We start from the raw sequence: 25,379 nt of genomic DNA on the forward strand, positions 1-25,379 counted from the left end.
TAGGCATAACAATAGCTATATTGCGATCTGATTTTAAGAATTTACCCCCCCCCCCCCCCCAGCCGATTAAATACATGTAATTTCAAATAAATTACAGTGTCGCTGTGTTTGTTCATTCCATGGTGTCCAAAAGGGGGCGCTCGCGGTCCAAGGAAGCGGTGCCAATGTTTCCCCTTCCATTTAAAAGAAATAAAGCCCCCCACTAACCCCTCAATGTAGCGTATTTAGACTAAAAACCGTGTTCCAACAGTTTGAAATGACCCGGGGACATTGTGCACATTAATACACAGAACCCTACGCGTTTTGCATTTTATGTATATTCACTAGAAGTCGAACCCCGTGGGCCTTTCAGAAATTTAACCCCTACGTTACAGCCCGTGTGCTTGTTTGTTGATCACTTCTGCAAAACACGGAACACAATTGGCAAATGTGGCAGCCAGCGTGGGTTTATTTGAATGAGAAAAGAGGAAGAGACATGTTAGCCAGCGCAGCTCACAATTATTATGCGACGTGGTTTGTGCGTGTGTCGTGAACCTACTCGGAGCCTCCCGAATGAGCCCGGAACAACCACTTCTCGTGTTGAACTCCACCCGTCCTAGTCCATTAGAATGTATCTGAGACAGTTATTAAGAGGCCGTTTGGGAGAATAAAAAATCGGTCGTTGGGATAATTTGCATTACGCACTGTTCTCAACACGCTCCCTTCCAGCCCGTCGTGACTCCAGGCGCCATATTTTCCGGCGTCCCCGCCATTATTTTATTTACTAAATGCCGATATCCTTCCGCCGGGTCAGAGAGTATTTTTGAAGAAATTGGCATCCGGTTTTAAGGGGTGTTTTTGTTCCCGTCTCCTATCGACGTTGTTTCGAATTTGCTACGTTCGTGCAACATCTATTCCTCGATATTAGCTTCAATGTGGAAATCATTTTACGCACGGTGTTAGGTGGATCTACTTTATGAGCAGCCGAGAAGGGGCCGTGCTTCGGTGCCACTTATCATTAGCCATGGCCACAGTTACAGGCTGGACCGAGGCGCAAGCATCAACTTAATTTTGCGATATTTCACCACCGTTTTGCAGTTAAATCCTCGCGGGAGCCAACGCGGAGGTTCCATCGAGCTCATGTTTATTCTTTCATGTGCGGCGAGGCGCCTGTTACTGCGTGGCAGGGTGGCTGCGAGCGTCTCGTAACTGGCCGCTGGGTCCCGCAGCTTGTCGCAGCTGAAGAAAATAGAACCAGTTGCCAACCGAGCCGTCGGCGACCCCCCTCCGTCGCCTGGCGCCTCGCTGCGGATCCGAACGCCGTCATGGAGCGTTGACTCTGGATTTCTGGAGTGCTTTTCCGAAGGTTGAATGCGAGACATTTCTGGCAGCAGACTTGGGTGGCTAACACCAAGTAGCTACATATCCCCAACTCGTGCGACGACAGCTGTCATTGGAGAAAGGAAAGTGATCCCCCCCCCCTCCACTCCTCCCAAATGCGTGTGCAAGGGAAGCGCTTTTCTGACGGATTGAAAGCAGCGCTCCTTGCATCAAATGGGCAAAGTTGGGAATAACCTTGCGGCGCTGGAATATAACGATACGCGCGATGCGTTTTTGAGAGCTGCGCTTCATCGGAGAGAGGCTAGCTAGCTTAATTAGCTCGCTAGCTAGCTAGCTGGTTGATCAAACATTGACGTTTCATCCTCCCAGCAATTCTGGACATGAAGAGGATACTTCACTATTCTTAGGGTCTGGAAGGTAAGGCGAATATTTTTCTTTTTTTCTTTTTAAAAATATTGTTTGCAGCAGCTCGAATCAACAACATCCATTTGATGTCGCGGGGGGGTCGCCTCCGTGACTCGGACTATTCAACGAAACATTCTATCGAACGAATATATCACGTAACACTATATTTAAATGGAAGTTGTTGTAGCACCATCGAAACATTCACACACTAACGGTGCTCGTTTGATTCGTGTGCAATGCGAGCTCAAGCCACGCCATTATGTAAGCATCCTCTCCACTTGTGTGGCATTGTAGTTCACCAACACAGTTGCATTTCATTCAGCAGACCTAGCCTTTGTGTGTGTGTGTGTGTGTGTGTGTGTGTGTGTGTGTGTGTGTGTGTGTGTGTGTGTGTGTGTGTGTGTGTGTGTGTGTGTGTGTGTGTGTGTGTGTGTGTGTGTGTGTGTGTGTGTGTGTGTGTGTGTTGGACACAGATGCTCATCGTCGCCTGGGAAGTTGGCTCATAGGCTGCCTGGTTGTCATCATCTGACTGGTGTAACGTAGCTTTCTGTGAGAATGCTGCATAAAATAAAGACATTGATGACCGTTCACTTTAACTCATAGCAAGTAATTGCACATTAACCTGTTTGCTCAGTCCAATACTCAATACTCCTGCCAGAACCAAGTGGAATAAGTACTTTTAGTACCGTTAACTCATATGCTTTCTATTTGCCGTTGCTGTTAGACACAACAGGCGTGTGTGTGTGTGCGTGCAAGTGCTTTGTGTCCAAGCTGGAGTTAACAAAAGCTCACCTTTGTATGTGTACACTGGACCCCGTGGTGGTAGTCGTGACTACCCTGTGGGCTCACCTCAGATGCTCCCATGTTGGGTGTCATCGCCGTCAGATGAGCTGAGCCACGGTCCACTTTTGCCAAAAGTAGGGGTGCACCGATCGACCGGCCTGCCGATTTATCGGCCCCGATTTCCTTAATTTTGAAAGATCGGTGATTGGCCGATCCCTTAAAAATAAACAGATCTTTTCCACCAATCTCATCTCCCTCCTCAGAGGTCTGAAAAAGTCAGCCACTGATGACTAATAGGATTTTCATTTTAATTTGAGAGAACTACTTAATGTGCAGTTAAAACAACCCATTTGTATTATTTCACTGATATTGTTCAATGTTTTCCAATAAAACAAGATTGGAACACTGAAGGTATTTGTTGGTTGTAATGAAAAAAATCGGTATCGGCAAAAATCGGGATCGGCAGGTCAGACTTTTTAAAAGATTGGGGATCGGTGATCGACCAGAAAATTGTGATCGGTGCACCCCTAGCCAAAAGTGTCCGTACCCAACTAAGTGCCAGAGAAGTGTCTCTTATTCTTTTAACTGTAGATGTTGGCAGTAAATTGAAGCATCAAAGGAACACTGAAAATAACGCCCTAAAATTACAATGTCTCGAAGGTCATCAGGTTGCAAAAAAATGCTATGTGAATACATTTGTGGCTATAAATGAAGTGGTGAACCCGCTATTTTTTGCAGACACACACGCAGTAGTAAATACTTTTAAGCTCATTAAAAAAAATGGTGTTAACCAAACATTGAATGTATAAACCATATAGGAAATATTGTACGAGCTTGTAGCCTGTGCCTTTAAAAGGCGTGGTCTGGTTGCATGGACCACTTTGAAGAACTGTAGTTGTGATTCATCTATATTTTCTGCTATACAATTGCAGCATTGCGATTGCAAGTTAATATGCTAGATATTTTTCCTTGGTCCTCTTCCCATGTAATTTTTTTTATAACAAAAACAGTCAATAAATCAATCTCTACTACAATAGACAATATCAGATTTATTGTACATAAATGCTTTGTCTTATAGGTTAGGCTTATTGTAAAACAAAGGCAAAGCAACGATCTGTTAATTAAATTAAAAACAATTTATGTACCTCAATTAGAGTTGCTGACTTACAAAACACTTTGACTTGCAGTCTTTTAAGCGTTCTCTAGTCTACATCACAAAATTCTACAAAATGTGTGGTGTAAACATAAGTCAGTAAATCATAAATCAGACAAAAATAATGCAAACAAATCCACAGGTGTTTCACTTGAGCCTTTCATTTTTCATGAAAAAAAATCTATTTAAACACATGTACTGAAGTCCTTCTTCTCAATTGTAAACAGTTGAGAAACGGAGGCAATTTTACAATAATTAAAAACATTCATTTTGGTCAGGAAGTTTGTTGTTGAAAAAATCTGAACTTCAATGAAAATTCCCACAGAAACGTGAACGCAGCAGTCTGAGATCAGCAACCACACTCTCTGGCCAAATATGTGATTAAATATTTGTCTAAGAATACTTACTTATCGGTTTATGATTAGGGATGTTTGATACCACTTTTTTCAAAGCCGATACAGATGCCACCAGTACATATTAAAAAAACAAAAACAAAACAAGGACATTTTATTTCAAAGAAAGACCTGTATATGCCGATGTCGCATCTTCCCTTAAAATTGCATGTAATTAATAGGAATTTTCTAATTTCTAGTTCCTGATCATAACTCGACCACAAAAGGGCTGCGATACTGGTATCAAGTACCGTTTCCTTAAAAATAAGGCTGGTATCGGTACTCGTAATCTTTATGATAAAAAAAAAAAAAAAACTCTCAACAAAGTCATTGTTTTCATCTGACAAACAGACAAACATTTTTGCAATCACATTCAATTGTCCATACAGCTGGTGTTGTTGACGTGTCAAAGTATTTATTTGTTTTAAAATTAATCCAAGGCCCACCACACACAGAGTGGCACTGCCGACCCCGACTAAAATGTTGCGCAGTGTGCTGGGTTGTGCAACTACTTAAGTTACAAATAACACACTTCATTATGTGGTGCCTCATTCCTGATTAAAAATGACCAAGGATTGCAGATTTCCAGTTGCAGTGTATTGTTGCGTGTGAGGGTCACTTGCCAGGTAGAAGCGTGAGATGTTTTGTTTGCAATTGTCCGTTGGGGCCACGTCACTTGGTGGGCAGTGTGATTTGAAAGTGCCTCATGCCAAGAAAAAATTGTTTATTCTAGTAACTATATTATTTTCCCTTTTTTTTTCTCCCCGGCACAGCCTGGATACTCCTTCGTATAACAGTGTCCTTCTAATGACTTATTTCTGGTGTTATTGGACCACCATCTGCCTGAAGAGCCTGTAGGCATCCTGAGACCAGTCAGACACGAGCGTAGAAGAGACGAGGCAGTCAGATGGTGTCAGCTGCCGTAAAAGATTTGACGTCTTCTCGAGTAGTATTTGTGCCAGAAGTGTTTGGAATGAGAAAACGCTGCCTGGTTATTGGACCACAAATCTCAGCTATGACCAAATAATTCTAATTAGTATAAACATCGATGAATACACCTTCACAAATACCTACCTACAGTTTGTCCCTGAATTTGGCCATTAACTCTTTGACTGCCAAAAACGTTAACTCTTTCACTGCCACTGACGTTTAAAGACGTCAAGTAAAAATCTACGGAGCACTGCCAATGACGTCTAAAGACGTCATCCAATTTTTTTTATTTTTATTTTTTGAAACGGGTGGGGGAAAGCCTTCCGCATGTCTGGTGTAAGTTTCAATTAGGTCTCTTGTGCCTAAGGACTATTTTTGGCCCCTAGAGGGCAGCGATGACTGTCTTTTGACAAGATCGGGTGGGCGTCAGTAGAGGCGGAGCTAGAGCGTCGAGCAGGAGATCAGAATGGAAAACAAAGGAAAAATGGCGACCGGTTTGCGAGGAGCTCACGCTCGAGCTGTTTTTTTCAAAGCCCAAAATCATCGAGCAACGCTAAAAGAGCACATTGATGACAACGATGATCATCATCGATGATGATGATGATGACTCCGTGGAAGGAAAGCATTGACGCGGCATTAGAAGACGTGGGGGGGGGGGGGGGGAGCTAGATGGCTAAGGAGGAAGTGGTGCCCGTTTGCAAAGCAGCTCTACACTTACAAGAGAAAGCCATCGACCAGCGCTAAAGGAGCACATTGATGACGACGATGATCATCATCGATGATGATGAAGGTGAATCCGAGCTTGACGGCGAAATTGGAACCGCTGACGCGCCGGCTATGACGGCGTCATAAACGCGGAGCACAATCGAGCACGCACAGGCGGACGTTCGATCGGACGACGGAGAGTGCCCCGAGTCCAATGCATATTCATCGGAGGAGTGGGTACAGTTTGCTACTTGCTATTTATTCCCCGGAAAAAAAGGCTGTCAAGAAAGTAACGTTTGCACGCGAAACGGACAAAGTGAAAGTAAATTGTTGTGCGAGTCCAGCGGCGTCTCCTTGCACGCAGGAGAGCGTTACAAAAAGAAAAACTGTATTTGAAACATCCACATAATTGTAAGTAGTACCACAGTTGCACACATTTGTAAATAGTTTGTGAAATTGTTTTGTCAAATTGTTACACTGTTGAATGGAAATAAACTTATTTTGCAATCTAAAAACACTTTTTCATTGTTGGTGATAGTGTTTTACAGAAGTAAAGCACTATTTAGGTGTTTGTGGCATCATTCATGGACAAAAAGAAGTGTACAATTCACTAGAGTGCATGAAATAACATCATTTCACAAAAAGCCGTTTTTCTCCGCTTTTTGTTTCAAAACAGAATTTCGGTGAAAGTAACCATTTTCTATTGTTGATTACTGAAGAACGGAATAAGGTAGAAACAAACTTTTTTTTCTGATGAAAGATGAGAGTCCAATCTTTCATTTGGTAGTGTGTGTTGTGTGTTTCCATAGTCCAAACACAACATTTTCTGTGGACCTTGAAAGATCAGTCAAAATGCTTAAATCGGCTGGCACTGGGGACAACCCGTTTCTGAAAACGTCTGGCAGTGAAAGAGTTAAATGACGTTTAGTAAAAACCTACGGAGGGCCGCCAAGGACGTTAAAAGACGTCATCCAATTTTTTTTAATTTTTTTTTTGGAAACGGGTGGAGGAAAACCTTGGCCAGCTGTGGTGAAAGTTTCAAGCAGATCTAGTTAGCCTAATTACTATTTTTGGCCCCTAGATGGCAGCAGTGACTCTCTTTTGACAAGATTGGGTAGGCGTCAGTAGAAGACGTGAGGCGGAGCTAGAGGGGACAATGGCTGGGGAAGGGAAGAGAACATGGCGACCGGTTGCAAGCAGCTCACGCTGGAGCAGTTTTTTTCAAAGACGAAAAGCATCAACCAACGCTAAAGAGCACATTGATGACGACGATGATCATCATCGATGATGATGATGGTGACTCCGAGGTTGACGCCGAAGTTGGAAGCGCTGACGCAGCGGCTATGACGACGTCATAAAGGTTCACAGGCTAGCGATGCTAACACCGGAAAACGCAAAGCACAACCGAGCACGCTCAGGCGGACGTTCAATCGGACGACGAAGAGTACCCCGAGTCCAATGCATATTCATCGAAGGAATGGGTACAGTCTGCTACTTGCTATTCCCCGGAAAAAAAGGCCGTCAAGAAAGTGTAACGTCTGCACGCGAAACGGACAATCGAAGTGAAACATATCTGTTGTGCAAATCCTGCTCCGTCTCCTTGCACGCAGGGCAGTGTTACAAAAAGAAAAACTGTATTTGAAACATCCACATAATTGTAAATAGTACCACAGTTGCACACATTTGTAAATAGTTTGCGAAATAGTTTTGTCAAATTGTTACTGTTGAATGGAAATAAACGTATTTTGCAATCTAAAAGCACTTTTTCATTGTTGGTGGTGGTGTATTACAGAAGTAAAGCACTACTTAGGTGTTTGTGGCATCATTCATGGACAAAAAGAAGTGTACAATTCACTAGAGTGCATGAAATAACATTGTTTCACAAAAAGCTCTTTTTCTCCGTTTTTTGTTTCAAAACAGAGCATTTCGGTGAAACGAACCATTTTCTATTGTTGATTACTGAAGAACGGAATAAGGTAGAAACAAACATTTTTTTTCTGATGAAAGATGAGAGTTCAATCTTTCATTTGGTAGTATGTGTGTTTCCATAGTCCAAACACAGCATTTTCTGTGGACCTTGAAAGATCAGTCAAAATGCTTAAATCGGCTGGCACTGGCGACATCCCGTTTCTGAAAACGTCTGGCAGTCAAAGAGTTAAGAGTCACGGACTGAAAATTAACAAATTATGGCTTTTGTTGGTAAATTCTACAAAGTTTCATTGAAATCAGTTGAGTAGTTTTTGCATGTCTCACAAACAAATGGTCAAATGTATCTGACAGCAATCAAACATGAGCCGTACCTTCATAAATGAAAACGTTGGGTATTGGCGCTCGCTGGAGAGACGAGATGTTCGTGTTGTGGCCTGGGACTGTAATACAGATTGCTTAGCGTTACATGTCCACAAGAAGCGTGCCACTTTTTATTGGTGAGCTTGGCAAGATGGGAGTTGACACAACAGACGGTGTCAGTCAGAAGCGCTGCATAAAAATGCAGTTTTAGTGATCACATGATCACATCTTGTAAAATTGCAATTTCGATCAAAAAAAGTCATTCATACTTAGTGGCGATTTCTCAATGAGAACACCGTGTTGGAAGTCTTACAATTTTGAATAAAGGCAAAAAACTAAACAAAAACAAAAAAAAACGTTGAACAGGTGGCTGTGTTCATTCAAAGGTCAAAGCGAAACTAAAGCCAAATTAAGTTTAACTATAAAGGTTACATTCAACCTGAAATTTCACTCCAACCTACAACTGAGTTCTGTGTTTGTTCAGAGACATAAGGTGGGTTTCCATCCACCTATTTGTATTCACATTTTCAAGAATTGCGAAAAAGAAACTGAATGGAAACGCTAGAAATTCGGAAAAAAAAGACCCAAAATTCGCACCAAAAAAAATGTAAGCTTGGAGGGGGTAGTTTTTGAAGCGTATCGAAAAAAGGAAAATGCACATTTTGGCAATGGGAACAGGTTTTGCGAATAAGCGACTACAAGACCGGATATACGTCGCAAGTTTTGACTGATACTCCGTCACACGCACGTTTGTAGTCACAATATATGGCGGATGATAAAGTAAGATATGTTTGGGGAGACGAAGAAACACGATTCTTTTTATAATTAATTAAAGAAAAAAAACATTAATGCAATTTTTGATGGCTTTATTAACATCAGCTCTCAATGTAACGACACACTTTACTTACATGCGGGAGGGAAGCCAAAAAGACTAACTACTTTCGTTCAGTCCGTCAAAACCAACATTCCCACCTGGAACTCCCCATTGTCCCAAAGTTCCGTCGCTACATCGTCATCTCGCGGCGCATATTCGCAATAGAAGAGCGGATGGAAACGGGCATAAGTCGCATGTCCGTTTTGCGCATTTTCACAAAATTTGCATAAAAATGTCCAAACATTTGGATGGAAACCTGACTATAGTTTCAACATTAACTGCAAGAGAGCATTGGAACTATCTTTAAAAAGTATGACATTGTCATGAAGTAGTCTTGTGAGGTTGTAATTGGACAAAAGACTATGTGAATGCATAATTGACAGTAAAGGGGAAACTGAGTGGCCGACTGGCCATAGTATGAAAACATCTTTTGCTGTATGATTTATGGCATTTTCCTCCAGCGTAATTTAGCCAAAATCCACCCTTAACTATATAGACGTCACCGCCTACATGAACAAAACACCAGATGAGGGAAAATTAACATTTCTGGCAGAACTGGTGGTCAATTTTGCAGTGTAAGCGCCAAAGCGCTCCTTATATTTAGTGGATTCTCTCTAAAATGTAGTTAGCAATGTAGAATCAAAGGAAGTCGGGGAAAAAATGCATACTGATGGGAACATTTCTGAGTGGAATGCCTCTGAAAATGTGACACCAAGATAGCATCTTTGTTTGTTTGTGTCAGAATGTCATCAGAGGAACAGACTGTGGAACCCTCTGACCAGGGACCCTCACCACCCTCCAGCTGTGCAGAGGCAACATCCACAGGGAGTCCCGCTCATGCCGACAAGCGACCACGTGGCAGGCCACGCAAGGATGCTGCTGCCGCCTGCCTACCCCAGGCGCAACTCTCAGCCTCCTCTAAGAACAGAAAAAAGTATGTTTTGGTTTTATGTAAAGACATCTTTTTTCAAGTTTCATGTTTGACTGGGTGTCTTAAACCTGTTTTTAATTGGATGCTTCCTTACAGTCTCAGTCTGACACAGGAGGGCATGTTTTGGCCCTCACATGTGTTTCTCCTGAAATCAAAAATGACTTGAGAGTTTTTCATGAAACTTTGTGGAAGGGTGTAGAAATTTGGTACACACCAGGGGTTGAAGTTCTTCGTCGTGGGGACGGATTTCCGTCATTTTGAAAATGAGACGGGTGCACCCCATAAACAAGTCCCCATGGGGACTGCACGTTTGTTGTTTAAGATCCCATCACTAAACTGACATTACTTTCACGCATTGAATTTATTAATACCACCTTAAAAAATACTGAAAAAGTATTGCATTTTTATATATGGGTGAGGTCTTAAATTTCATGCTGCGTGTACCTTCTCTGTGGAGAAGCAGCAAGCCACATTAGGAGAAGTTGGCGGAACTGTCTGTCCCTAGAGTGCAGGGTGTCATTGCGGACGGGACATGTCGAGAGTCCAGCCCTCCACACACTACGCGGCCAATTTGAATGTAGGAGGGGAAAGAGGATGTTTTAAGCGCCATTCACTGTTTGGAACTGACTCACTGAAGAAAAGGAAAAAGTTTGAACTGTCTGCACGCTGCGGCGTCCTGCTACGGAGGAGCTAATTGCTAACCCGCTACATGCTAACGTCAGACAGAGTTCCACCTTCTTTACATATTACGCACCGATGTACTATTTAAACACCATATTAACAATAAAAATGTAAAAACTAGTGACTAGGATAAAAGTTTGTTTTGCAGTTGATGTAACGCATCATCATCATCGTCGTAGCGTAATTAGGTCATAATTAAGGCGTGTGCGTGTGTGCGCGTCTTTGTGAGAGATGAAGGCAATGTTATTTGGGTGTGAATCTGTAAATGTTGCCTTCATAAGCATTATTTGTCCGCTTTTTCCACATTTCACACGTTATGATGGCAACAACTGCTATGGAGAAAGCAAATCTACTTTCCTCATGGGCTGAATAAATAATCCATCCACCCATCCGTGACTATCTATCTATCCATCCATCCATCCATCTATCTATCGAGATGTCAATTACACATGGATTTTCGTTATTCGCTGTCCTGGCCGGTCTCTACCCTTGCAAATAGTTCGGGTTCACTGTTACTGTCCAAGTTACATTGTTTTAATAGTATGGCGATTGGATTACGTTAAAAACTACATTAAAAAAAATAAATAAATAAATAGTAATGAGAAACTGTATCAGAAGAATACAATTTAAAAGTAAGCCTCCCAACCCTGCTTATATAGCATAACATGACCATGTTTAGATAGATATTTTTTTATACATTGATACTGTCTTTTAAGTCTGCTTGATTTTTATCCCTCAAAATGCATCAAATTGATGTTTTTAAGTATTTAAATTTTTTTGCATTCCCAATGACCCTCCTAGAGCGTTTGTATACATCTATCACAACAGGATGAAGGAAAGTCTCTATTGGAGCAGTGCATTGAAACAGCTGTTTTGGGGGAATTCGAAGGTTTTTAACTTGACAAATTTGCTTGTAAAATAGCAAGGTGATTTCACCCCCATCATTCTTCTTGATATGTCAGCTTTTATAGATTGATAGAAAGCCCACATTGTTTACATATTTGCAATTTTTAACGTTTAATGCATTGATGGACTTCTTTCTGTGTGAGTATGAAATATCCGAATGCATTTGAATGCATCGCACGTCTCGCAAGAGACGTCAATGTTTACATTCCATTAGCGGCTAACTGCTAACGCCGGAGACTTGTGCCAGCTGTATCCTAAAATGACGGTGCAATTAAATAGCGGTTTCTTGTTGTCCTTAATTAGCGATTGAATATGATTTCGGAATGGTAGTGTATTGGTCTTGGCCGTCGAGAGTTGCTCCACCACACGGGGGGAAAAAAGAAACGGCCACAAAATACCATAACAATGAGTCACGTTAGAAGACACGCCATTGTGCGCTTCGAGGGCCCATTTCAAAATAAAAGCCTACCAATACCAACCCTAATGCATTGACGTACATGTATTAGTTGATAGCCATTTATTTTAGTTGGCCTTCAGCAGGCAGCGCGTGGTGGCTATCTTGACTCGTCCTCGCACTTGATCCGAACGAGTTATGGCTCAAAGATTCGTTACACTACTAATTAAAATGTGCACTTGCGAATCGAACAGCTTTTTTTATTATTATTATTTTAACCAGAAAACACTGTTAAGTTGACGCATTAGTGGTAAATTGGTCACAGTGTCAGCTCTGCTGTCTGGTTGTCCTTTTCACTATCTGTCAGGTATAACATTGCGTGGATACGCTCTTCTCCAGCCCCCTACTGCTTTAATTGGAAATTTGAATTCCTAAGATTTAGGAATGGAATGGAATCGCTGGCTCAGGTTAAATCGTTAGCCCAGTGTGAAATTGCAAAGAAGTTTTTAACATGTTCAAAATTTTGATGGCAACAAGAAAAGCTGTTTACGAGCATAAAAATGGTGTGCGAGGGTCTGTCGAACGTCCACTATAATATGCTACTGCCACAGGCTGGACGCCTGGGAGATAACCTGCGCCTGCACGTCCATCTTGCTCATCCCGCAGTCCTGAGTGAGGTTCTCACACTGGAGCTCACACCATCTAGAGCAGGGGTGGGCAAACTTTTTGACTTGCGGGCCACAATGGGTTTGAAATTTTGACAGATGGGCCGGACCAGGAGCATTTGGACCTCATAGCACAGTAAAAACCCACAGATAAATGTACAACCCAATTTACTTATAGTGTGCACTAAGGACTGCGTTTTTCAAATGTGCAAAATCCACTTATTTAAAACAGCTTGTCCAATAGCTTCATTTTTATTGTTTTAGCTCAACTTTTGCTGTGTTTTTATGCTTTGTAAAGTGACCTTGGGTGTTCTGAAAGGTGCTGTTTTTAAATGAAATGTATTATTATTATTATTATTATGATTATTATAAAATAGCCCTAATCCAGGTAGTACGTTTGCCTCAATGAATATGCAAGACACACTATTTGGCAAAGTGGGAGGAGAAATGTAAATAGATTATAATAGCACATACACTGTGATCTGTCAAACATGGTGACTGCATCTATTATTAATAGATTTCAATTCAAGGCGTAAAGTTAAAGAATTGTTTTCCATTGGCCCACCCATTTTTAACCCGGGCCCACAGTGCGTGTGACACATGCGGCTGCATGATAGCCGCTGCTGCCTGTCACGCGCTGAGGACAAAGCGCGTACATCCAATCCGTCTCTGACCACTTTTCCATCTCCGTGGGGGACGCATAGCACACGGTGTTTGTGCAGCAGCTCAAAAAGAAGCCAAAAGCCAACGAGGAAACGCTCATAGAAGTGCTCGACGCACGCCCCGGGGATGTCTTCACCAATATCAACGGTCTCCTGCATGCGCGCTCCTCACCTCACCCATGACAACATGTAGAAAGACTATCTTCAGCTGTCAAAAGGATCAAAACACGCAACAGTGCCACAATGTTGACTGATAGACTGAACTCTTTGTCCCTGCTTTCTTTCAAAAAAGAATCGACCGATTCTCTGGACTATCAGGACTTTATTGCTGTGTTCAACACAAAACCGTGCCGTCTCCTGCTGTAAATGTCCAAATCCAATAAGATAAGATAAGATCCACTGATTGTCACACCCATCTAAGTGGGGCGAAATTTGTTCTCTGCATTTGACCCATCCCCTGAGGGAGCGGTGAGCAGCACAGCACCACGCTCGGGAATCATGTGGTGATCTAACCTCCCAATTCCAACCCTTAATGCTGAGTGTCAAGCAGAGTGACAATCGGTCCCATTTTTATAGTCTTTGGTATGACCCGGCCGGGAATTGAACCCACGACCTCCCAGTCTCAGGGCGGACACTCTAACCACTCGGCCTCTGAACAAAAAAAAAAAAATTGAATTTTTTTCTAGCCTTATTGGATAAGTTCGGCGGGCCGGATTGAAACGCATAACGGGCCGGGGTTTGCCCATGTCTGATCTAGAGGGAGATTACAGCTCCATCATTTGCAAAGGGGGTGGAGTACAGACCGGTGGGGGTGTAGAAGCTAGTGTGCACAGTAAAGACCCGCTCAGCTCAGAACAAGGAAGGAACTGGCTAACAAGCGCACCCTGCTATCTGCTGGGGGTGTGGACAACTTGGTCATCTGCTGTTGCGCTGCAAAAATGTGAGAGCAGCAGAAAAATTGGAGCGGGTCTGTTAGGACTGGATGACGCGGACCCGTTCGGTTGATGACTGGGGACATGCACGCCTCGGACATGACTGTTGAGCTGTGTTGTCTTGATGGAGATGGGGACGCTCTATCATGTTCACATGCAGGTTTGGGATGCCATGTTGGACACTGGTTCTTCAGTCATGATTGTGAGGCTGGACATTCTCTAGTGTTGGCTGTTAGTCGGGCCTGATGATTGGTGGCTGTGACATCAGCAAAGATGAAAGTGAAAAGGGACATTTCCTCTTGAATTTGGCTCAAGTTAGAGTGTGCGCGTGTGTGTTTTTGTAGGGAGTGCCTGGGCTGGGCGTGAGCTGTAGCAGTTAGCAGCTCTATTAATTGCATATGCATTCTGTTACTCCTCATGCTAACAAAGCGACTGAATAAGCGAAGTGTGCATTACGTTTGCGCATGCGTCAAAATCAATAAAAAAAAAAACCTTGCCACCAAACAAAGCCATCATTAGAATGGCGACAAATGGAGTGCTGAAAGTAAACGGCTTTCAGCCTTAAGTGACAAAACAACAGTTCCACTGGTGTCATTTTTAACTGTCCTACTCCTAATGGAGTTTATAGGCAAAAAAACACCATTGCCAAAGCTCGAGAAGACGGAAGTGTACGTTTGTAAACCTCCGTTTCACTCTTCCCAATTTTCAGACAGAAAAGAAAGATCCAAAAATAAAAGAGGCTAAAATGGATAATTTCTTTAACACATTTATTTTGTCAATATCCTGAAACCAAGGGAACATGCGCAAGCTTCACAAAGCTTAGCGGACGTACGTGTAACCAAACTAATGGAGTGACAGTCATTTAAGAACCTGCTTTTAGCCCCAATTGACCCCTTCAGTGAAGAAAGATCCTATTCGTCTCTTGATCGCATCCCGGTGTTGTGTCCTCGATCCATTGTATTAAAGCAGTGTTTCCCACACCATTTTAATACTTGGGCGGGCCACCCAAGTAAATTGGCCACCACCCAAGAAGTTTTCAAGAAAATTAATTAAAAATATATTTAAAAATAAATTTAAAAAAAACGTGTCGGGACAGGATATACCGCATGTTCGCCGTCACACGCTTCTGGTTCGTGAGGCTAGAGGAGATGTAGCAACAGGACAGAGACCCACCTCCTGTCCAACCCGCCTCCCATCCCCACCGCCGGAGTCCACGTACCCAAGTAGATTTCAAATCTGTAGGAAACACTATAAAGATATGGTCCAAGTAAAAGTAGTAATTAACTGAAGGTTCATACTGATAGTAACACTGATGGTAATTTGTTTTAGCCCCTCTATGACTTTTGACATTATATTAGCATTAACCTAGCAGACTTCAAAATTATGTACAGTAGTCATATGAGGCTCGAAAATGACCTCGTGAATGACAGAAAAGCAAAAAGCAACAGAGTGCTCACTCAAAGTGGCCTGGCTCACCGGTAAGCACAAGAAACCATTTCATAATGCATGATAATTTTGCTAAAAGGTAATTAACCACTTTTAACTTTTGGGATGTATATGAACATTTAAACTCCCAAGACACTCGATTCACTTTTTAGTGAAAGTTTTTATTTTGTTCAATACTAAACAAGAATCAGTGTGATACTGAAAATAAATGTTTTTGTGCCTTCCAGTAACTCCTTTATACTGTACAGTTCACCTAAGCCCCAAACTACATAAAAACAGTGGGAAAAAAAAGACACCCACCGCTAATGTAGAGTAGAGATTGATAAATAAATAAAACATATAAAAATATGTTTACCAATCTCCGCCCAGTAACATCACTCAAGCTAACATGATGTGTACCCTCTTCCTGTTTCAATAACTTGGTGTCGTCTCATCGAATAAAAAAAAAGAAACGAAAAAGCTTGATTACCTGCTAGTAGCATCTGATGCTAAAACCAATCTGTGCCTGGGTTTTTACTTTCTGGACCTGGATTCCCCAACTCTGGATATGCATATACACTTATGACTAGGAGTGAGAGTCTTTGGACACCTCATGGTAAAAAGATTTTTTATAAAATGTTTATTGATCCATAATTTATGTATATTGATGCACTTTTTTACAACACTTTTCTATTAATCTCACAAATTATTAATCACTTGGTGCAGTGGATAAAAAAAAAAAACATGGTTCAGATCAGATTTGAAACACGGACCAGATCATTTTTTGGCTCAGCAAAAAAAAAAAAAAAAGGAGAAATAGAACTTTGTCTTCCTTTTTATATTATAAAACACTGTTCCCATTGAAATAACAAGATTAAACTCTAATTATCAAATATGTCCATTTAGAATGTAGGAACACAAGCCATACTGTATTTGACATTTTGAGATTGTTTTTTATTTTTTGGGGAAAAAATGATTTATAAAGAAAATGAGGATGGCGTTCTAATTATCTTTTCTTTTTTTAAAGAAAGAAAAAGACCAGGCTCAAACTTCAATTTAAGGCACATACTCCTCCACATGGAAAGTGAATGACAAACTAGCTTGTGTTCACATCATTAAAAAGAGGCAAAGACAGAAAGCAAAGCCACAGTTGTTGGACTACCGATACTTCAAAAGTAGCCAGCTATGCACTCACTGCTAGCAGCTAGCGACGAGCCGCTAACACCGGAGACTTGTGCCGAATCACACAATGACGGCGTAATAAACTACAGGTTTCTTAGCGCCCTAAATTAGCAATTAACATGATTTCGTGATGGCGACGAGTTGATGTTGGCCTGTAATAGCAATTAAAAACTATGATAAGGCAAGCTGAAATCAAACTAGACGTCAGCCGGTCACGCCAGCATACTGGCCAACTTCAAAATAAAAGTGTACTAAGGCTATTGCATGGCATCAATGTATTCTTTCTTGAGCTTTATTTTGAAATTAGCATTTGTTCAGGCAACATGTTACGTTATTGAATGTTTGTATCTTATTTTACAAATCACAGCTGCAGCGCACTGACATCAAATAAACTGTTGCTTTTAATTTGAGGTGCTCGACTTAATTAAGAACTCGTTTCACTCGTACAAAATACTCCCATACATGCTACTTACATGATCGAGGAGTTGTTTTCTCTGCCATCTATAGTGAATGTGGACTGATTTTGCTGCCGTCATGTGAACGTGCTTTTAAATTAGACGCAGCTTTTTGGATCTCACGGCGAGTTTGCCATGTTTGTTTTCATCTGCGCGCGCTGCGTGTGCGCTTCCCAAAGTGTCCCGACGACGATGAAGGGTACAACACTTCTCTGTTCAGGAATATTTTGAACATTTTGTATACCTTCATTAACGTATTTTACTAATCGAAATGTGGACGTTTGTGGCTCGATTCAGACTTGCCCATGTCTGAGTCGCGATGCAACTAAGAATTGGAAGTTTCCCCCATCCCTATTTATGACGTTAATATAATCCCAAAATATTGAGAGTTTTTTAAAATATTTTCAGACTATGATTATCACGTTGCGTAGACGTGCCTGGACATAAATTTTGTTGACAGTCATTCACGTTTTTTGGACATTAAGTGATGTATTTTTTTTTTTTGTAGGAGCGCCCAACCATACGACATAAATAGAATTAAAAGAATTGCAAGTTTATTTCTAATATTTTCAAACTATGATTATCATATGCCTAATGACCACATAAATATTGGTGAGAATCCATCAGGATTTTCATACATTATGTCACCGTAATGGACCAGTTGTACATTAAACGGGTTGATCACCTTCGTCAGTCACTTCCGCAGTAAAGTTCTTTTTTTTTTCCTCTCTCGAAGGAAGAATATGAAATCTGAGATGGTTAGGAATGTCATCTAAATTATGGCAATACTTAACGCCATGCGGCATTTTTAATAGCACAATAGACCAGTAAACAAGTCCAAAATGAACAGTGCCTTGTTACCGCATGCAAACATGGCACAGTGATGACGTGGACTGGACACAATTGTGTAACGTAGAGGTATGTCTATATTTTTATACTTAATCAGCTTAAAACTTTTTTTCAGGGAATCCAATGCCATTGGTATTTACATTTGTAATTTTCATACACACTGCCTAAAAGAACGAAGGAAAAGGAATTTGGAATGGTGTTCTTTAAAAAACAAGGTCAGACAAAAAAAAAACCTTGGACTCAAAATTAAATGTTCTTTTGTTTTTCTTACTATCACACTGTTCAACAGTGTGGGATTGATTGAGGCAAAATTAAAAGCTTTGAAAATAAATGTTTCAATTAACTCATTCACTCGCAGCCATTTTCACTGAAGCAACCCCCTTCGCTCCCGGCTGTTTTACTGGATTTTGACTGATTTTGCAAGGCCCACAGAATATTGTGTTCTATCGCTATAAAAACATGGTACATACCAAAAGAAAGATTAGAGTCTCTTCTTTCATCAGGAAAATATAAATATAAAATATTTCTATGTGTTTCCGTTTTGCAGCAATTGGCATTAGAATAGAGCTAAATTTAATTTATATTCACAAACCTGTTGAAAACATTTGGAACAAGCTTGTTGCAACATGGCCTTAGCATTAGAATATAGCTAAATTTAATCATTATTTGCAAATCTGTTTAGAACTGTGGGTAAATGAGCTTTGTTGCAACATGGCAGCATCAAAGCCTTCTTTCTGTATGGTCTAGCATAAAATAAAAATCCCCATTAAAAACATATAAATACGTCTTTGGGACACTTACATTTAAAATAGAGCATATTTACAGTAATTTCTGGACTAGAAGCCTCTCCTTTTTTCACTTGCACCTGCGGTTAATACAAAGGTGTGGCTTATCCATCAGATCACTAGGTGGCGCACTATAAAGGAAGCGCAAAAGCGTCAGGCAGAGCAAAACAAACCAAGTGAGCGAAAATACAGTAGGAGAGACAGAACGAGAGTGAGACAATTTGCTCCTTTGTAATGGAAAAGAACGTAGCGGGAACCCGGTGCGGTAACATTAAAAACACCTGCGGTTTACAGTCTGGTGCGGCTTATATATGTGTATTAAACTCGAGTATTCCCCAAATTTAGCTAGCGCGGCTTTTAGTCAGGTGCGCCTTATGGTCCAGAAATTACTGTATACGTTTTTGGGAGCAAATGAGTTAAGGTCTAAATTGAAATGTACCCTAATCTTCTATTTTGGCTTCATATTTTTATAACAGGCTTCAGATGAGTCAGTACTTCATCTGTCATGAACCAATCGCATGTCACCGGGATTTGCATCAGACATATGTCGCTTGTCAAATGTCAAATCTTACTACTTAGTTGTCTGAGACACAGACATGTCAAACAGTTCTTGGTTGTTAAAATATCTTCATTTGCCCACGCTCCATCTGCTTACCAGTCCATTCCATAACTGCGTGACATGTTTTCCAGGCAGCGCGCTGCTAGCTGGGACTACTTACCACAGCATTATTTTCACCTCCCCCCTGGACCCCCTCTCTTGCTGTGGTGGGACTGGGAGAGCAGGAGGAGGGGGGATGGCTAGATGAAAAGTCGCACAGCCGATTTCTGCATGGCTCTCTGCTTCTGGCTTGCGCTCATTATAACAGGAATAATCCATATATTTCAAACGAACACAAGGCTGTAAATAAAATGTTTGTCTTTTCCTCTGCAGTTGTGCACAAGTGTCGTTTTTAATCATGACGTGCATCAAAAATTTGACTATTTCTGTGTTTTTGGGTGGAAGATAACTTTGAGATGAATTACTAATGCTTGATTTAAATTGCAATAGGGGTTGCGGAACTAAGTTGTTGTTTTTTTTAATTTTTTATTATGATGATGAGATTTGAGTTGACTAGTCACTGATGATGTCATTGATATATATATTTTTTAAGTCCTATTATTTATAGTTATCTTTATATATTCTACCTCTCTGATAATGAACATCTTATATAACAAATTATACATGTTAGAACACAAGCGCATCGAGGTGGGGTGGATGAAGGCTCTCATTGGGCATGTCACTGGGATGGCCATGTAAGGCTTGCGCAACTTTTGCCAATTGGGGGTAATCTGTCACCGTTCGGCGGGTCTTCATTGTGGCAATTTGCCTTATTATGTCGCAAGGGATTCAAACAGATGGCAAGGTGTATTTCACAAAGCAAACTTTTATTCACAGCCAACCGCAATACTCAAAGTCTGTTCATCATTGGCATAAACACCCTGTAGCTGGTTGTCAGTTCTTCAAAATAAAAGCCTGCGGTACATCAACATGATTGCACCAGTTTGGGCTGCAAAACTGGTCAAAAACCTCCTGCATGAGCCTAGGTTTTTAGAAGACATTTAACGGCGGGGCGCCCCGCTCTCGATCAATGGGGAGGCGACGATCCAAACAAAACATGTCGATGAACAATGTGTCATGCAATTCACATTTGTTTTTTCCGCACTGAATTTCCGAAACAGACGGATGAACCAATCAATCAATTCAATCTTTATTTTTATAGCACCTTTCATACTTTGAAAGCAACACAAGGTGCTTCACAAAAAAGAAAGAGAACAAACAGCGAAAATCAAAAACAAACCGATTCCCTCCCCTCCCCTGTAATATGTGGTTCCCTGGAATGCACCACACAAAGCAGGTGCGGTTTAAAAAAAATCTGAAATGTATAAAGCATGGCTGCAGATGAAATTGAAAATGCATGCTAATATCACTTTCCTGAATAAAAAACAAACAATGAGTTTGAGTGAAAAATACACATTTTAAGGTTAATAACTTTAAAATTAAAGAAGCCCCACCACCCCACCCCCAAAATGGTAAAAAAGAAAAGAAAAAAAATTATATGATCACCACCAAGGTATCGGGATCCAGATTTGAACGTGACAGAAGTGGATTGTCCCAGCCCTAGCTGTTACTGTTGAATATTTTTTAGAATCAATTAATCTATCGATTCTTCAATCAATGAATCGACTAATCGGATTCATTTTAATTTTAAATTAAAGTGTATTACAAAAGCATTTTCCTTGATTACTGTTTATTAACCAGTGATTGGTGGGTATTTTGTACTTCGTATTTATATAGGGATTTAAAAAAGAGGAGGCTTGATTTTGTTACAGTTTTGGTCATTGTTTCCCAAAGATGTTTGCCAATGTCTTATTTTGATTAAACACAGAAGATAATCTTCTTTCATAAAGGACTATAGATATCAGTGAACAAATACTGTTGATATGCTGAAATCAGAGGATTTGGACAATTTTTTATGAAAAAAAAAAGGCTCCAAATGATTACTCGATTATTAAAATAGTTGTCGATTAATTTGATAATCGATTACTTGTCGATTAATCAATTAATTTTGACAGCTCTAATCTCAAGTAGTACCAAACCAAGGGCCCAATTCCAACTCACCTGGGTCACTCTCAGCTCTGCCCACACATCAAGTGTAAAATTAAAACAACCAAGTACATCGTTTATCTGTTGATTTCTAAAAATATGTCTGCAAGATATGTGATGCAGACACTTGGAAACGGTTTTAAATATTGGAGAAAATGTTATATTTCTCTCTTTTAATGCCTTTATCTCACTTTTGCGCTCTCCTCACACTATCTGTCCATCTGTGGCAATTGTTGTTAATCGAAGCAGTGTACATCGGTTGCACTCCAAAAGCCTCTAAACAAGTAATTAAAAAAAAAAAAAAGATAAAAATCTTCCTGACAAATGTACTCCGATTAATCACCCAGCTCTATTTAAGACTATTACTGAAAAGTTACTTTTTAAACCTCTTTCAATTCTAGTATTGTACTAAAGATGATAAGATCTTTCTGGCCAGTAAAAAGATCATTCAAAGAAATAAACACATTGTGACATGTCGTAGCAGTTCTGTGATTCACACCCCTTCTTCATATTCCTGGCGAGTGGTTGAGCAGAACTTCACACTACTGTTACTTGTGTTATATTTCTATATATCTGGAACGACACACATTGTTGCTGGATAGATCCCACTCAATTAAGCCAAGGCCGGCAAGTTTTGGCTCGATCCTCATAGTTGAAGGTTGTTACTTATCTTGACATGGAAGTTATTTAAAGGGAGGAGTCTGTTTGGCATCCAGCCACTTGTGATTTGTTCCCCCACCCCTCCTTCTCCTTTCTCTCTGTGGTGACATCAAAATGATGCCAGCCCACATCCTGCCATCTCCACCTCCTCTGAGCGCCTGTATCCTTCCAAGCACCCCTGAGACACAACTGCTCTCATTTGGGCGGTGTTTGCTCTTCCCGTTTCGCATGTTAACAGTCGTATCCGCCACAATTATGCTCTCCACGTGCTGTCTCCGAGATGATGTCAGCACAGCCCCTCAGCCGGCTGGAGGATGCTGACAGAGGCTCCATACTACTTATTTTGTGTGTGCGTGCAATTTGCATGAGCTGGTATGCAGTCAGACGGTTGAAAGTGTTGACGTTTAATGTAGTTGAGTTTATTTGGTCGTAACAATCAATAAGTAAAAAAGAAATATACAAATAAGAACAAAGGCCAAAAGGTGTAGACTGAAGCCAAAGCTTATACAGTTTTCACATGATGCTACATCAAAGTAACAGTTAATAATTACAAGTTCATACATTCACATACCGCATCTACACATAAGTCCAACAATGTACTACATATACGCATGCATATATTTACAAAAATATGTTATTTATTACTGACTTACATTTATAGAAAAATATATTTTGTCCACATTTTTGCAATAACTATATACTACATTGCCATTTCGTAACTATTAGTCATCTTTCATTTTATAGATGTATTTGAAATTCTTAATTGAGTTACACAGTTTCAATTCCCAATCAAAACTATTCCACAAGTTGACACATTTCACTGACATACATCTGTTTCACATTTGTTCTGTTTTTTATTTTCCTAAACATCAATGTTTCTCTCAGCTCATAATTGCTAAATCTGTGTTGGAAGAGCTTCTGAACACAACGTTTTTTTTTTTTTACTAAACGTCATTTAACGTTTTTTGGCAGTAAAAGAGTTAGTCCACCAGATCGTTAAATGTAAGTATATGTGATTTTATAAATAGATTATTAGTAGGTGCATGATAATCAACAAAGTTAATTATTCTAATTGCTCTCTTCTGTAAAATCAAGGCCGTGTTTGTTATTGATTTATATGTATGTCCCCAAACCGCCACACAATAACTCATGTATGGAACTAAGAAAGAACTAAACAAGTGTAGAGAATTTGGGTTAAAGATATACTTTACTTAATGTAGTATTCCTATAATAATAATAATTTGGTTTGAAGATATTAAACATGCAACTTCCAGCACAGTTTATGATCAACAACACCTAAAAATGTATTTTCATATACCGGTATTCTTTTTAACTCAATATTGTTGATCGTAATTTTTACAGGATTATTGGTCTGACGATATCCAAATAATATAAATTTTGTTGTACTGTATTTATGTTTAATGATAACTTATTAATGTCAAACCATCGTTTCATAGTAATTAATTCCACTTGCACTATGTTCAGAAGCTCTAAGTCTTTTCAAAGCGGTGTCATCTGCAAAGAGTACAGATTTGAATGATTCTGATATTGTACATATATCATTTATATATAAAATAAATAATATAGGACCAAGGATTGACCCCTGGGGAACTCAACATTACTTTCATAAATTCAGACTTTACTTCATGTAACTGCACATATTATTTTCTATTTGCAAGATAAATCCGTTATCCATGACAAGGCTTTTCCTCTAAATCCATATCTTTGCTTATAAGCAATTTATGGTCGATTGTATCAAAGGCCTTTTTATTGTCAATGAAGACTCCAATTATATAATATTTACTATCAATAGCAGTTGCAATTTGCTGTGTCAGATTAATCAATGCCATGGTAGTTGACCTATTGTGTCTAAATCCATATTCTTGTTCATTCAGTAGAATATGGCTCTCAATAAAATGAATTAATCTAGTAACAAAAAGTTTTTCAAGAATTTTTGAGAACGGGCAGAAGTGATATTGGTCTATAATTTGAAAAAGTATGGATATCTCCACTCTTGTGTATTGGAATGGCTATTTTCATTGCATTGGGAGAAATACCTGTTAACAACGACTGATTGCAAATATATGTAAGTGGTTTATAACATCTTTTACTAGTACCATATCACAACAATCACTGGATTTGTTTTTACTATTAAACTTGCAAACCAAATCTACCAATTCTTTCTTACTGACTTTGGTTAAAAAATGGTGTGAGGATTTTTCTTGATAATATCTATGTCTACTCCATCTCTTTGTAGAGGATCAAGAATCTGCTTTGCCAAGTCCGATCCAACATATACAAAATATTCATTGAATTCATTTGCAGTTTCTCTAGATATGGATGGAATTGCTTTGTTGTGCATTTTTGATAAAATGGTTTAGGGTACTCTGGTTTTCCCATCCGCTTTTTAATTACCGAATTAAGTAATTTCCACGTCTTAAGTGCTAACGTAGCTTAAGTAGTAAGTTATATGCCGGAAGTGCTGCTTTTTCATGATTTTAAGTGTTTCGTCATCTTGCTTGCTTCTGGGGCAGTCTACTGTAGTGGGAAGACACACAATAGCGGTTACTTACAACATTACAACGTAATGTGCAATATGTGATAACTGTCACTAGTGGATAGTTTTACTTGGTAGGCAGGTAGTTTGTCAAGATTTTAACTACAGTATTCTTTGTTTATTGTATGCAGGCAGTCCTCGGTTTATGAGGTTCCTGGCATATGCAATTTGGAGGTTACGGTGTGCAATGATGGACTAGTATATTGGACTAGTAATGTAATTTAATTTTAATAGTTTTTTTCTCTGTAGCACTTTGATCATGTTGTTGAAAAGTGCATTACAAATTTTATTTTAAAATTTATTATTATTATTATTATTATAATTATTATTACACGTATGAATACGTAGTCATGTGGCATGCTCAGCATTAAGGGCTGGGAGACACGGCCTAAAAAAAAAATCTCCACCCAAACCTTTGAGAAAGTGGCCCTCTAGTCACAAATCCTTAATATATTTTTTTTAATTATTTTAAACACTCGATTTTAACATATATCATTTAACTAATTTGCTCCCAAAAATGTAAAAATGCATTCTCGTTTAAATGTTTTAAGTGTCCCACAGTCGTATTTATACGTTTTTTAAATGTGTTTTTTTTTATGCTAGCATACAGAAGGCTTTGATGCAGCCTCTCAACAGCAGAGGGTTGAAGAAATGGTAGTTATCACAAAAACGGCCAGAAGGTGGCAGCAGAGACAGAGAGCTCAACCAGGGCCATGTTGATAAAAGCTCATTTACCCACAGTTATAAACAGATTTGTGAATAATGATGAAACTTGGCTATATTCTAATGCTAATTGTTGC

At 39.9% G+C, this 25,379-nt stretch overlaps 1 protein-coding gene across 8 annotated transcripts in view; it reads left to right on the plus strand.

Moving 5' to 3' along the window:
* The first annotated feature begins 822 nt into the window (after positions 1-822).
* kmt2cb (lysine (K)-specific methyltransferase 2Cb) overlaps positions 823-25,379 on the plus strand; it is a 93,374-nt gene continuing 68,817 nt past the window's right edge. For all 8 annotated transcript variants that reach the window (XM_077555663.1, XM_077555668.1, XM_077555664.1 and 5 more), the window contains exons 1-2: positions 823-1,737; positions 9,594-9,785. In XM_077555663.1, coding sequence (XP_077411789.1) covers positions 9,595-9,785 — 191 coding nt within the window. In that variant the 5' untranslated portion in view covers positions 823-1,737; position 9,594. The remainder of the gene's footprint in view (positions 1,738-9,593; positions 9,786-25,379) is intronic.

Source organism: Vanacampus margaritifer, chromosome 2 (assembly GCF_051991255.1).
Source record: "Vanacampus margaritifer isolate UIUO_Vmar chromosome 2, RoL_Vmar_1.0, whole genome shotgun sequence".
NCBI classification, from domain to species: Eukaryota; Metazoa; Chordata; class Actinopteri; order Syngnathiformes; family Syngnathidae; genus Vanacampus; species Vanacampus margaritifer.